Below are 13,707 nucleotides of genomic sequence, written 5' to 3'. Positions count from 1 at the left end.
AACAGTGCGTGACAGGGAATGAGGGAAGGTGTAGCTGACTCATATCGCCAAATCATATCGTTTCTTCGCGGCCCGGTAGCACATGCTTTGCGTCCGGTACCGGTCCGCGGTCCAGTGGTTGGGGACCGCTGGGTTATACTACAACCTATCCTGTCCTTTGCAAACAGCATTTATCTTTGATATAGCACACATTAACTCCAATGTACTGCAATTTGCCTACCACTAAAACAAGTCTACAGGAGACTTCATCTCCCTGGACCTACACGCATCTCTGCAGCATCTGGCCAGTAAAGATACCTACACTAGACAACTGGTTATTGGAAAAGGATCTAGTGCTATCCCAGCGTACGTGACGAATAAACTCTTCTCGGGTTTCTAGCTGGGTACAAGTATCAATTATAATTAATGTTTTGATGACAAACTTTGCCATCTTCTGCAGGAATGATGCATTGAATAATAAAATTCCAAGGAAATTCTTCTCCAAACTCCCACACCTGGGACTCAACACCCCTCTTTGCAAATAGATTCTTGACCTTCTGACCAACAGACTAGAACCATTAAGGATAGGCAGCAACACCTTCACCATGATTACTCTCAACACTGGTGCTCCACAAGTATGTGTCGTCAGGCCCATACTCTACTCCCTGTACATTCACAATAGTGTGACCAGATTTTGCCCAACTCTATCTTCAAGTTTGCAGACAATACCACCATAGTGGGTCATATCTCAAATAATAAGTCGAAGTACAGAAAGGAGACAGAGAGCTCAGTAACATGGTGTCATGACAACAACCTTTTCCCCAATGTCAGCAAAACAAGATCTGGTCATTAACTTCAGGGGGGAGGGGACATACTCAAATGCTCCTGTCAACAGTGTTGAGTTTGAGAGGGTAATCACCACCAACAGTGTGTCCTGATCCAATCACATTGATATCACAGCCAAGAAAGCTCAATAATGCCCCCACTTCCTCAAGAGGCCAAAAAAATTCAGCATTCCCCATGAACTCTTACTAATTTTTCAATCAATGCATTACAGAAAGCATTTTATCTAGTATCTAAATACCTAAAGGCTTGGTATGGAAACTGCTCTGCACGTGACCACAAGAAGCTGCAGAGAGTTGTGGACACATCATGGAAACCAGTCTCCTCTTTATGGACTCTGTCCATACTTTTTGCTGCTTCAGTAGTAAAGCAGCCGGCATAATTAAAGACTCCATCCACCCCAGACATCCCTTCTTTTCTCCTCTCCCATCGGCCAGAAGATACAAAAGCCTGTAAGCATGTACCACCAGGCTCAAGGTTACTTCCTATAAAGTGAAATCAAGCGACGTAGGTGACAAGGTTATGCTCTCAGTGGAGCTCAATACCTTTTATACTTGCTTTGACCATCAAAACATAGAGTCACTTTCATAAACTCACACAGCTCTGACAATCCTGTGATTCCAGGTCTCTCAGGCCGACGTGAGAGCATCCTTCAGGAACCTGTGCTAGTCAACTGTCTGGAGGGTTCACCAATATCTTAAACCTCTACGTTTGGCAGAGTAAGAGTTCTTTTATATCAGTGCCTAAGAAGAACGTGATAACACGCCTCAATGACTATCGTTCAGTAGCATTTACTTCCACTGTGATGAAATGCTTTGAGAGGTTGGTGATGAAACATCTCTACTCCTGCTGGAGGAAGGACTTGGATCCACTCCAACTTACTTACCGTCACAACAGGTCAACAGCATTGGCTCTTCACTCAACCCTGCAACATCTGGACAGTGAAAGTGCATACATCAGAATGCTCCTCATTAACTACAGCTTGGCATTCAATACTATCATCCACTCAAAACTAATCAACAGGCTTCAAGACCTTGGCTTTAATACCTCCTCTGCAGCTGAATCCTTAACTTCCTCACCTTCCCAGTTATTTCAGATTGGCAACATCTCCTCTACAATCACCATCAGTACAAAGCTACTGCTCTACTCACTTTGCACTAATGAACGCGAGGCTGAGCACAGCTCCAATGCCATAGTTAAGCTTGCTGCTGATCACACCACTGTCAATGGCTGGATTGAAGGTGTGTGATCAGTATAGAGGGAGATTGAAAATCTGGCAGGAGGTTGGGGCTGAGAGGAAAATTGGATCAGCCATGATGAAGTGGCAGAGCAGACTTGATGGGCCAAATGGCCTAATTCTACACCTATATCTTGTGTTTTTTTTAATTTACAGTGAATACCAGGAAGAAAATGTATCTCATATATAGTGACAAGTATGTACTTTTGCGGCGACCCACTTTCCAGCGCACACGAACCCGGCTCACAAAACAGCGCGTGCCGGCAGAGAGGCTGGCCCCAAAAAGGGCGCCAGGTCATCTTCACCAGCAGGGGGAAAACCCACGCACGGGAAGGGTCTGCGAATATGCTTTCCCCACAGCAATCCCGCCCGCAACTACAACTCACTGACTACGTGTCATTATTCTAGTGCTGTGTGTAGCACACCGCAACACTTTGACAATAAATTAACTTTGAACAATTATCAGAAACTTGAACATTAAGATGGACTCTTGACCTCAATCTACTTCATTATAATCTTAAACTTTAATCTGCATTGTTATTCTTTTACCTTCTTCTACCTCAGGAGAAGGAGGGAAATGGGCAGCCAGTGCTGAGTACCCCTCTGGCTGTTCCCCTCAGTAGTAAGTATACCACTTTGGATACTGTCAACCTACCTTGGGGAGCCGTAGCAAACAGGTCTCTGGCAGGGGGTCTAGCCCCATGGCGCAGAAGAGAAGAGAGGTGAAGAGACTGCAGTGTGATAGCAGATTCCATAGTTAGAGGAATAGAAACGAAATTCTGTGAACACGATAGAGACACCCAGACGGTGTGGTGTCACCCAAGTGCCAGGGTCAGAGATGTCTTGGATTGGATCGACAGCATTCTAAAGGAGGAGAGTGAGCAGCCAGGTGTCTTGGTACATATTGGCACCAATGACGTAAGTAGGAAAGGTGAGGGATGTCCTGAAGAAAGAATTTACGGAGCTAGGTAGACAGCTGAAAAGTAGGACCATCAGGGTATTAATTTATGGATTAATCTGTGCCATCCATCAATGAAGGCAAGAACAGGAGCATTTGGAAGAAGAATGTGTGGCTGAGGCACTGGTGTAGGGGGCAGGGTCCTGATTTCTGGAGCACTGGGATCTCTTCTAGAGAAGGTACAACCTGTACAAAAGGGACAAGTTATACCTGAACACGAGGAGGACCAATATCCTGCGAACAGGTTTGCATGAGCTGTTCGGGAAAGTTTATGCAGGTCGACCTTCACTAATCCTGCACCATTGGGACCTGAGGAGTGCCGGATTAGTGAAAATGCTGAATTACAGAAGGATCACATTAAGCATAATCAGTGCCGGATTATCGAAGGAACCGGATTACAGGTAGTCGGATTAGTGAAGGTCGACTGTACTACTTTGGCAGTGTCATAGGGCTGAGGATGGGGTAGTTGGTTTACAAACACAGGAAGTGTGTGGTAAGACTGCTAGCAAAGACAGGCTGATGATGGAACAAAATTGTAGTCAATGGGATGAGTTGCAATGTAAAAGCGAACAGAATCAAAAAGGGAGAATACAGGACTGAAGGTGTTATATTGGAATGAACACAGTATAAGGTTGATAAACTTGTAGCACAGTTACACGTTAGCATGAATAACATTGTGGGCATTACTGACTCTTGGCTGAAAGAAAATTGTAGCTGGGACATTGTATTAAAAGGACAGGCAGGTAGGTAGAGGGTGGGGTGGCTCTGTTGGTAAAAAATTAGATCAAATCCTTAGAAAGAGATGACATAGGATCATTAGGTGAAGAATTGTTGTGGGTAGAGTTAAAAAAAACTGCAAGGGTTAAAAAGACCCTGGTAGGAACAATATAGTTTTCCAAACAGTGGCAAAGATGTGGTCTACAAATTACAACAGGAGATAGAAAATGCTTGTCAAAAGGGTAACGTTATGATAGTCATGAGGGACTTCAATATGCAGGTAGATTGGGAAAGTCAGTTTGGTGCTGGATCCCAAGAGAGGAGTTTGTAGAATGCCTACAAGATAGCTTTTTAGAGCAGCTGATGGTTGAGCAGACTAGGGGACCAGCTATTCTGAATTGAGTATTGTGCAATGAACCGGAATTGATTAGGGAGCTCAAGATGAAGGAACCCTTAGTGGCCAGCAATAATAAAATGATAGGCTTTACCCTGCATTGTGAGGAGAGGCAAAAGTCAGATATATCAGTATTACAGTAACGTAAAGGGAATTACAGAGCGATGAGAGAGGAGTTCGCCAGAATTGATTGGGAAAGAACAGTGGCAGGGATGACGGCAGAGCAGCAAAGGCTGGAGTTTCTGGAAGCAATTCAGAAGGGGCAGAATAGATACATCCCAAAGAAATATTCTAAAAGCAGGATCATGCAACAGTGGCTGACAATAGAAGTTAAACCAACATAAAAGCCACAGAGAGGGTATATAATAGAGCAAAAAATAGTGGGATGTTAAGAGGATTGGGAAGCTTATAAAAACAAACAGAAGGCAACTAAAAAGTCAGTAAGGAAAAGATGGAATACAAAGGTAAGTTAGCTAATAGTATTAAAGAGGATACCGAAACTTTCTTTAAATAACATAAGTGTAAAAGAGAGGCAAGGGTAGATATCAGACCACAGGAAAATGATGTTGAGAGGTAGTAATGGGGGACAAGGAAATGGAGAATGATCTGAATAAGTACTTTGCGTCAGTCTTCACTCTGGAAGACACTAGAAGTATGCGAAAGTTCAAGTGTTTTGGGGGCAGAACAGAGTGAAGTTTCTATTACTAGGGAGAAGGTACTTGGAAAACTGAAAGGTCTGATGGTCTACACCCAATCGGTCTAAAAGAGGTGGTGAAGAGATTGTGGAGGGATTAGTAACACAAATCAAAGTTGCTTGAATTTCCAGCATCTACAGAATTCCTGTTGTTTGTGGAGGGATTAGTAATGATTTTTTAAGAATCAATGGATTCTGGCATGGTTTCATAGGACTAGAAAATTACAATTGTCACTCCACTCTTCAAGTAGGGAGAGAGGCAGAAGAAAGGAAATTAATGGCCTGTTAGTCTGACCTCAGTGATTGGGAAGATGTTGGGGTCTATAGTTGAAGGATGCGTTTTTGGAGTACTTGGAGACACATGATAAAATAGGCCATAGTCAGCGTGGTTTCCTGAAGGGAAAATCTGGGGTATTAGTGACATCGTGAACAAACCCATATTCCCTTTAGATGTCAAAAAGAATGAGCATCAAAAGGCCAATGTTTCCCGCAACCTTAATTGCACCTTAGTCAGAAAAACTGGAAGTACAATGGATTCTGGTTAACTGGGCCATCGGTTAATCAGGGCAACCACTTATTTAGGAGAACTCTTAAAGAAAAGGACAAATCAAGAAAATTGCCAGGATTACTTCATTTATTTAGGACACTATGCCACTTAATTGGGACAGGAGACTTTGCTGAATAGTTTCTAACCAGTGTCAGATATGCGCACTTGAGTGGCCGTTAAACGCTACATGGTGTTAGTGTGAACAGTTTTTAAAATAGTGTCGGTTGCATTGCTTTTTGAACACAAGCACGTGATCTTTCTACTGATGGATGGTGAGAAATAAGCAGAAGACAAGTCAGAACTGTTTTGCTCACAGCAGTTTCAAGCACTCAGGCTTGGAGATGCCAGAAACGGCCAGGAGTGAAAGTGACAAAGATTTCAAGGTATTGACCGTCATCTTTGGGAGTGACACTCAGTTCTCACGTGCAGCTCCAAGTAGCTGTTAGCAGGTGACAGTGCCCACATCCGGTACACCGCTTCGACAAGCAGGCTAAACCAGGTGAGGGTAGCCTGTGGGCGTCATTTCCCAGTGAGACGGGGCCATGCCTATCCAAGCATGCAAAGTCAACTCTGGTAAGCTGGGTAGATGAGATCTACAGTGACGTCCAAACAGCCAGGAAGGTAACTCTGCAACACACTCTGCAGAGCAAAAGGGTACAGAAGTAGTCATGGTCATCCATGACAACCAGGAAGACTGCAGTTATGACATCTACTTGTACCACTGGACCCAGACTTCTGAGATCGAGAGTAAAACTGACCCAGTGCAACGTTGATTCCTCTTTAACATCCGCCTGCGTAAATTTCCTGTCATGTTAGATACGACAGATAACCGCCAAGTGTTCTAATTTGTTCTGCATTTCATTTAAATGCATGATTCAAATTCAGTTACATGGCAATTTGTCTTTTTTTAAAATACCTTTTGAACTATTTAATGACGACTAAGACTGAGACTACAGGCCTAATCCAGCTGCTCTCAGCTTCGGGTTTATGCACTCAATTTCGCTCTGAATGCTGACACTTGCTTTATAATTGATTTAATTTGGTTTTTTTCTTTTTCTCACTCTCTCTGCGCGTTGGGTGTTGGTTTTTTTTTAAACTGGGTTCTTTCAGGTTTCTTGCTTTGTTGCCTGTTAAGCAGAAGAATCTCGAGATTGTATAATTTATACATACTTTGATAATAAAATATACTTTTGACTATTTCCATGAAACTTCGGCTAATTGGGGCAACCACTTAATTAGGCCAAAACGTACTGGTCCCAGTTAACTGGAATCAACTGCACTTTTATCCCCTACAATAGAAAAACAATTTAACATTGCTACTTTACTTACATTGCCCAAGGCTCGTTCCAGGCATGCTGTCAATTTCATCAAACCAAGAGCTATGGCTGTGTGTTGTGAACTCTTGATGGCCTTGAACACTTCAATAAACAACTGCAATCATGAAGAAAAGAGCAATTTTGATGACCATTTAATGAAATCCACTTGCAAGTGTTACGTATGCAAGGAGCAAGAATGACAACAGGGTATTATCATTAAACATGTTTACTGAGTCATGTTAGCAATGTGGGAGCTATCAACTGGGCCCAACAAGACAAAACACATACGCGAGGAATTCTGCAGATGCTGGAAGCAACACACTTCAAAGTTACTGGTGAAGGCAGCAGGCTAGGCAGCATCTCGAGGAAGAGATACAGTCGACGTTTCGAGCCGAGAGACTTCGTCAGGACTAACTGAAAGAATAGTAAGAGATTTGAAAGTGGGAGGGGGAGACAGGAGGGGGGAGGGATGGAGTCAAGAGCTGGACAGGTGATTGGCAAAAGGGGTATGAGAGGATCATGGGACAGGAGTCCCAGGGAGAGGAAAGGTGGGGGGGGGGAGAAAAAACCCAGAGGACAGGCAAGGGGTATAGTGAGAGGGACAGAGGGAGGAAAAGGAGAGAGAGAAAAAGAATGTGTGTATATAAATAACGGATGGGGTACGAGGGGGAGGTGGGGCATTAGCGGATGTTTGAGAAGTCAATGTTCATGCCACCAGGTTGGAGGCTACCCAGACGGAATATAAGGTGTTGTTCCTCCAACCTGAGTGTGGCTTCATCTTTACAGTAGAGGAGGCCGTGGATAGACATACCTGAAAGGGAATGGGACGTGGAATTAAAATGTGTGGCCACTGGGAGATTCTGCTTTCTCTGGCAGACAGAGCGTAGGTGTTCAGCGAAACGATCTCCCAGTCTGTGTCAGGTCTCGCCAATATATAGAAGGCCACATCGGGAGCAACAGACGCAGTATATCACCCCAGCCGACTCACAGGTGAAGCGTCGCCTCACCTGGAAGGATTGTCTGGGGCACTGGATGGTGGTAAGGGAGGAAGTATAAGGGCATGTGTAGCACTTGTTCCGTTTACAAGGATAAATGCCAGGAGGGAGATCAGTGGGGAGGGATGGGGGGGACGAATGGACAAGAGAGTGGGGGGAGGGAAAGATGTGCTTAGTGGTGGGATCCCGTTGGAGGTGGCAGAAGTTACGGAGAATAATATGTTGGACCCGGAGGCTGGTGGGGTGGTAGGTGAGGACCAGGGGAACCCTATTCCTAGTGGGGTGGCGGGAGAATGGTGTGAGAGCAGATGTGCGTGAAATGGGGGATATGCGTTTGAGAGCAGAGTTGATAGTGGAGCAAGGGAAGCCCCTTTCTTTAAAAAAGGACATCTCCCTCGTCCTGGAATGAAAAGCCTCATCCTGAGAGCAGATGCGGCGGAGACGGAGGAATTGCGAGAAGGGGATGGCATTTTTGCAAGAGACAGGCTGAGAAGAGGAATAGTCCAGATAGCTGTGAGAGTCAGTAGGCTTATAGTAGACATCAGTAGATAAGCTGTCTCCAGAGATAGAGACAGAAAGATCTAGAAAGGGGAGAGAGGTGTCAGAAATGGACCAGGTAAACTTGAGGGCAGGATGAAAGTTGGAGGCAAAGTTAATGAAGTCAACGAGCTCAGCATGCGTGCAGGAAGCAGCGCCAATGCAGTCGTCGATGTAGCGAAGGAAAAGTGGGGGACAGATACCAGAATAGGCACGGAACATAGATTGTTCCACAAAGCCAACAAAAAGGCAGGCATAGCTAGGACCCATGTGGGTGCCCATAGCTACACTTTTAGTTTAGAGGAAGTGGGAGGAGCCAAAGGAGAAATTATTAAGAGTAAGGACTAATTCCACTAGATGGAGCAGAGTGGTGGTAGAGGGGAACTGGTTAGGTCTGGAATCCAAAAAGAAGTGGAGAGCTTTGAGACCTTCCTGATGGGGGATGGAAGTATATAGGGACTGGACATCCATGGTGAAAATAAAGCGGTGGGGGCCAGGGAACTTAAAATCATCGAAAAGTTTAAGAGCGTGAGAAGTGTCATGAACATAGGTAGGAAGGGATTGAATAAGGGGGGATAAAACTGTGTCGAGGTATGCAGAAACGAGTTCGGTGGGGCAGGAGCAAGCTGAGACAATAGGTCTGCCAGGACAGGCAGGACAGGCAAAACACATGCACACTTGAAAGTCTTTATGAAAAGAGATGGAAAACCTTCTGAGCGTAAGAGGCCCAGTTGTTTCACTGAGCAATCAAATTCAGTTGCTACATTCTCAGTATCAATACGATACCCTGTAGCCAGTTTGGAAGTATCAAGGCTATGATACGTGGGAGCAACTACTTACACTATACATAGAAACAGAGAAGAAAATGGCGAAGATTTTTCTATGAAGGCTTTAACAGGGTATCATCAGCCAAGATCATTTTGAATGCAGAACTGGCTTGAAGGGCCAAATAAGAACGAGAAGAACGTAGGAGTAGTCGAAGACCATCAGAATGCAGGAAAATGAAGAGAGATCTTCCAGAGGTGTACAAAATTTTGAGGATATATACAAGTGGATGTAAGCAGGCTTCTCCCCCTCCCACCCCTCAGGGTGAGTAAAAATAGAACTAGAGGTCAGAGGTTTACAGTGAAAGGTGAACTATTGAAGGGGAATCTGAGTGGAAACTGAGGGGGTATTGCGAGCTGCCAGTGCAAGAGGTGGATGCAGGTTCAATTGTAATATTAGGAGAAGTTTGGATGGGTACGTGGATGAGAAAGGTATGGAGGGTCATGGCCTGGGTGCAGGCAGAGACTGGGCAGATTAATAGATCAGCATGGCCTACATGGGTCACAGGGCCTGTTTTGGGCCTGCAGTCTCTATGTCTATGAATTCCCTTAGAAGAGTCCAAAAATATCAATACTATTCAGGAAGTAGATTCTAAACCTATAATGGTGTCCGTGCTCTGCCATTTTCCCCCCAACTGTTAACCATAGAACCACAGAAACTACAGCACAGAAACAGGCCTTTTGGCCTTTCTTGGCTGTGCCAAACCATTTTCTGCCTAGTCCCACTGACCTGCACACGGACCATATCCCTCCATACACCTCCCATCCATGTATCTGTCCAATTTATTCTTAAATGTTAAAAAAGAACCCGCATTTACCACCTCGTCTGGCAGCTCATTCCATACTCCCACCACTCTGTGTGAAGAAGCCCCCCCTAATATTCCCTTTAAACTTTTTCCCCCTCACCCTTAACCCATGTCCTCTGGTTTTATTCTCCCCTTGCCTCAGTGGAAAAAGCCTGCTTGCATTCACTCTATCTATACCCATCACAATTTTATATACCTCTATCAAATCTCCCCTCGTTCTTCAACGCTCTTCTCATCAACCACAATGCAGCAGCTCAAGCAAGGCACTGGGTAAAAGGAAGCCATTTCAATAATACCAATTTATAATCAGAATAACCCACCAAAGAAAGAAACAAGATCAGGAAGGCAAAGAGCTGATCCACAAATACACCGTTATTCAACTAATGGGAGATATTAACACTTGAAGGCAGTCATGAAAATATCACCAAGTCATTGGTTTATCTACCTCTGAGTTGTTCGTCCACATAAACCAAACATCATACTGGTCTTTGAACTGCTTTGCACTGAGTGAGAGTAGATATGAATGGACAGATTTACAAACAGGTCCCAGTTGCCTCACACTTTCCACATAATCCAGATTATGCTCTTCTGCAACAATAATCAGAATTGAATTATCAGTTTTCTTCAGTGTTGTTACAAAGTTTTGCAAATTGTAAATATGCAAGAGGCTACCTGTGTCTGACATGCATAGTGTATTCGTAATTGTCTCCCAGCAGACTTCCCCAGATACGGTCACGACATGGCCCAGGTCTGCACCATCTGCCCTTTCGAAGCCGAGCTGACAAACCATATGATGCACTGCCTCAGAAAGGCAGGTTGTTATGTGCTCAGTGGCTGCCATTGGGGCCAAGCTCACTTCCAAAAGAACCTTTAAAAAACATTGATTTAGTTTGTGAGAAGGGTGGAAAGACCAATCAATCAAATAAATTCATTATCAAAGTACATACATGTCACCATATTCAGCAACACAGCACAGAGGAGGCCCTTCTGGCTCTTTGAGCTGTGTTGCCCAGCAACACCTTGACAAACTGATTAACCCTAATCTAATCACAGGACAATTTACAATGACCAGCTAATCTACCCAGTACGTCTTTGGACTGTGGGAGGAAACGGAAGCACCCGGAGCAAACGCACAAATTCAGCAGCGAGGATAAAGAGACTCCTTACAGAACGGTGTCAGAATTAAACTCTGAACTCTAGTACACCGCGAGCTGTAATACCGTTGTGCTAACCGATACTCTATCATGGCACCCATACTACACAGAGATTCATTTTCTTCCAGGCATTCACACTTTAAAAAAGAAATAGAATACAATCAATGAAAAGTTGCACACAAATGACTGACAAACAACCAATGTCCAAAAGACAAACTGTGCAAATACAATAAATAATTTTTTAAAAAGACTCTGAGAACGTGTTGCAGAGTCCTTGAAAGCCAGTCCATTGGTTGTGGGATCAGTTCAGTACAGAGGTGAGTGAAGTTACAGCAGCCTGATGGTTGAAGGGTTAGAACTGTTCTTGAATCTGATGGGATAAGACCAAATCCTTCCTGATGGCAGTAGCAAGAAGAGCATGGCCTGGACAGTGGGAGTCCTTGATGATACCTTCTTGTAGCAGCGCCATTATTGTGGAAATAATGTGACAATATTTCCAATTCCAGACATTACAACAAAGAACAGAGCACTTGGATCAGCAGGCCCATATCAGGCAAAGAAACAAAACAAGAAGTTTACATTTCCCTACTGTTCTTCAGAGCCATGGGGCATTTCAAAACACTTTAAGCCAATGACCGACTCTGGAACCTTGAACCTCTATGGTTCGACAAGAAATGAAGCTTCAATTTTTCCAAAGAGATTGCCAAAACCAGTAATAACTAAATAAGTCAGTTGTTGATTTTGATTTTGGGATAAACATCAACAAGCACAGCCGGTTTAATTCCCTGCTCTCCAAATCAACTCTTGACATTCCACCACATCCCTACCATCACAACCAAGGGTCAAGAGCCTAAAGTTTACCGCATCTTCCTTGAGGCAGTGGTTTCTGAGCAGTGAAAAGAGACCTGGCATCAGTGTACATCAACACATACAATGAAATGCTTCAAACAGATGCTGCAAGTTCAAGCAACACACATCAACGTTGCTGGTGAACGCAGCAGGCCAGGCAGCATCTCTAGGAAGAGGTACAGTCGACGTTTCAGGCCGAGACCCTTCGTCAGGACTAACTGAAGGAAGAGTGAGTAAGGGATTTGAAAGCTGGAGGGGGAGGGGGAGATGCAAAATGATAGGAGAAGACAGGAGGGGGAGGGATAGAGCCGAGAGCTGGACAGGTGATTGGCAAAAGGGATATGAGAGGATCATGGGACAGGAGGTCCGGGAAGAAAGACGGGGGGGGGGTGACCCAGAGGATGGGCAAGAGGTATATTCAGAGGGACAGAGGGAGAAAAAGGAGAGCGAGAGAAAGAATGTGTGTATAAAAATAAATAACAGATGGGGTACGAGGGGGAGGTGGGGCCTTAGCGGAAGTTAGAGAAGTCAATGTTCATGCCATCAGGTTGGAGGCTACCCAGACGGAATATAAGGTGTTGTTCCTCCAACCTGAGTGTGGCTTCATCTTTACAGTAGAGGAGGCCATGGATGGGCATGTCAGAATGGGAATGGGACGTGGAATTAAAATGTGTGGCCACTGGGAGATCCTGCTTTCTCTGGTGGACAGAGCGTAGGTGTTCAGCAAAGCGGTCTCCCAGCCTGCGTCGGGTCTCACCAATATATAGAAGGCCACATCGGGAGCACCGGACGCAGTATATCACCCCAGCTGACTCACAGGTGAAGTGTCGCCTCACCTGGAAGGGCTGTTTGGGGCCCTGAATGGTGGTAAGGGAGGAAGTGTAAGGGCATGTGTAGCACTTGTTCCGCTTACACGGATAAGTGCCAGGAGGGAGATCAGTGGGGAGGGATGAGGGGGACGAATGGACAAGGGAGTTGTGTAGGGAGCGATCCCTGCGGAATGCAGAGAGAGGGGGGGAGGGAAAGATGTGCTTAGTGGTGGGATCCCGTTGGAGTGGCGGAAGTTACGGAGAATAATATGTTGGACCCGGAGGCTGGTGGGGTGGTAGGTGAGGACCAGGGGAATCCTATTCCTAGTGTGGTGGTGGGAGGATGGAGTGAGAGCAGATGTACGTGAAATGGGGGAGATGCGTTCAAGAGCAGAGTTGATAGTGGAGGAAGGGAAGCCCCTTTCTTTAAAAAAGGAAGACATCTCCCTCGTCCTAGAATGAAAAGCCTCATCCTGAGAGCAGATGCGGCGGAGACGGAGGAATTGCGAGAAGGGGATGGTGTTTTTGCAAGAGACAGGGTGAGAAGAGGAATAGTCCAGATAGCTGTGAGAGTCAGTAGGCTTATAGTAGACATCAGTGGATAAGCTGTCTCCAGAGATAGAGACAGAAAGATCTAGAAAGGGGAGGGAGGTGTTGGAAATGGACCAAGTAAACTTGAGGGCAGGGTGAAAATTGGAGGCAAAGTTAATAAAGTCAACGAGCTCTGCATGCGTGCAGGAAGCAGCGCCAATGCAGTCGTCGATGTAGCGAAGGAAAAATGGGGGACAGATACCAGAATAGGCACGGAACATAGATTGTTCCACAAAGCCAACAAAAAGGCAGGCATAGCTAGGACCCATGCGGGTGCCCATAGCTACTCCTTTAGTTTGGAGGAAGTGGGAGGAGCCAAAGGAGAAATTATTAAGAGTAAGGACTAATTCCGCTAGACGGAGCAGAGTGGTGGTAGAGGGGAACTGATTAGGTCTGGAATCCAAAAAGAAGCGGAGAGCTTTGAGACCTTCCTGATGGGGGATGGAAGTATATAGGG

General features: G+C 45.1%; 1 protein-coding gene across 2 annotated transcripts in view; it reads right to left on the bottom strand.

The window, feature by feature from the left end:
• The window catches only part of LOC134350845 (endoplasmic reticulum membrane-associated RNA degradation protein-like), a 74,568-nt gene that overhangs the window by 54,384 nt on the left and 6,477 nt on the right, over positions 1-13,707 (bottom strand). For both annotated transcript variants that reach the window (XM_063056613.1, XM_063056612.1), the window contains exons 2-4: positions 10,520-10,715; positions 10,293-10,435; positions 6,699-6,800 (exon numbers count right to left, since the gene is read on the bottom strand). In XM_063056613.1, the coding sequence (XP_062912683.1) occupies positions 6,699-6,800; positions 10,293-10,435; positions 10,520-10,688 (414 nt within the window). In that variant the 5' untranslated portion in view covers positions 10,689-10,715. The remainder of the gene's footprint in view (positions 1-6,698; positions 6,801-10,292; positions 10,436-10,519; positions 10,716-13,707) is intronic.

This window comes from Mobula hypostoma, chromosome 8, assembly GCF_963921235.1.
Source record: "Mobula hypostoma chromosome 8, sMobHyp1.1, whole genome shotgun sequence".
Classification (NCBI taxonomy): domain Eukaryota; kingdom Metazoa; phylum Chordata; class Chondrichthyes; order Myliobatiformes; family Myliobatidae; genus Mobula; species Mobula hypostoma.
This window is presented reverse-complemented; position numbering and strand designations above follow the sequence as displayed.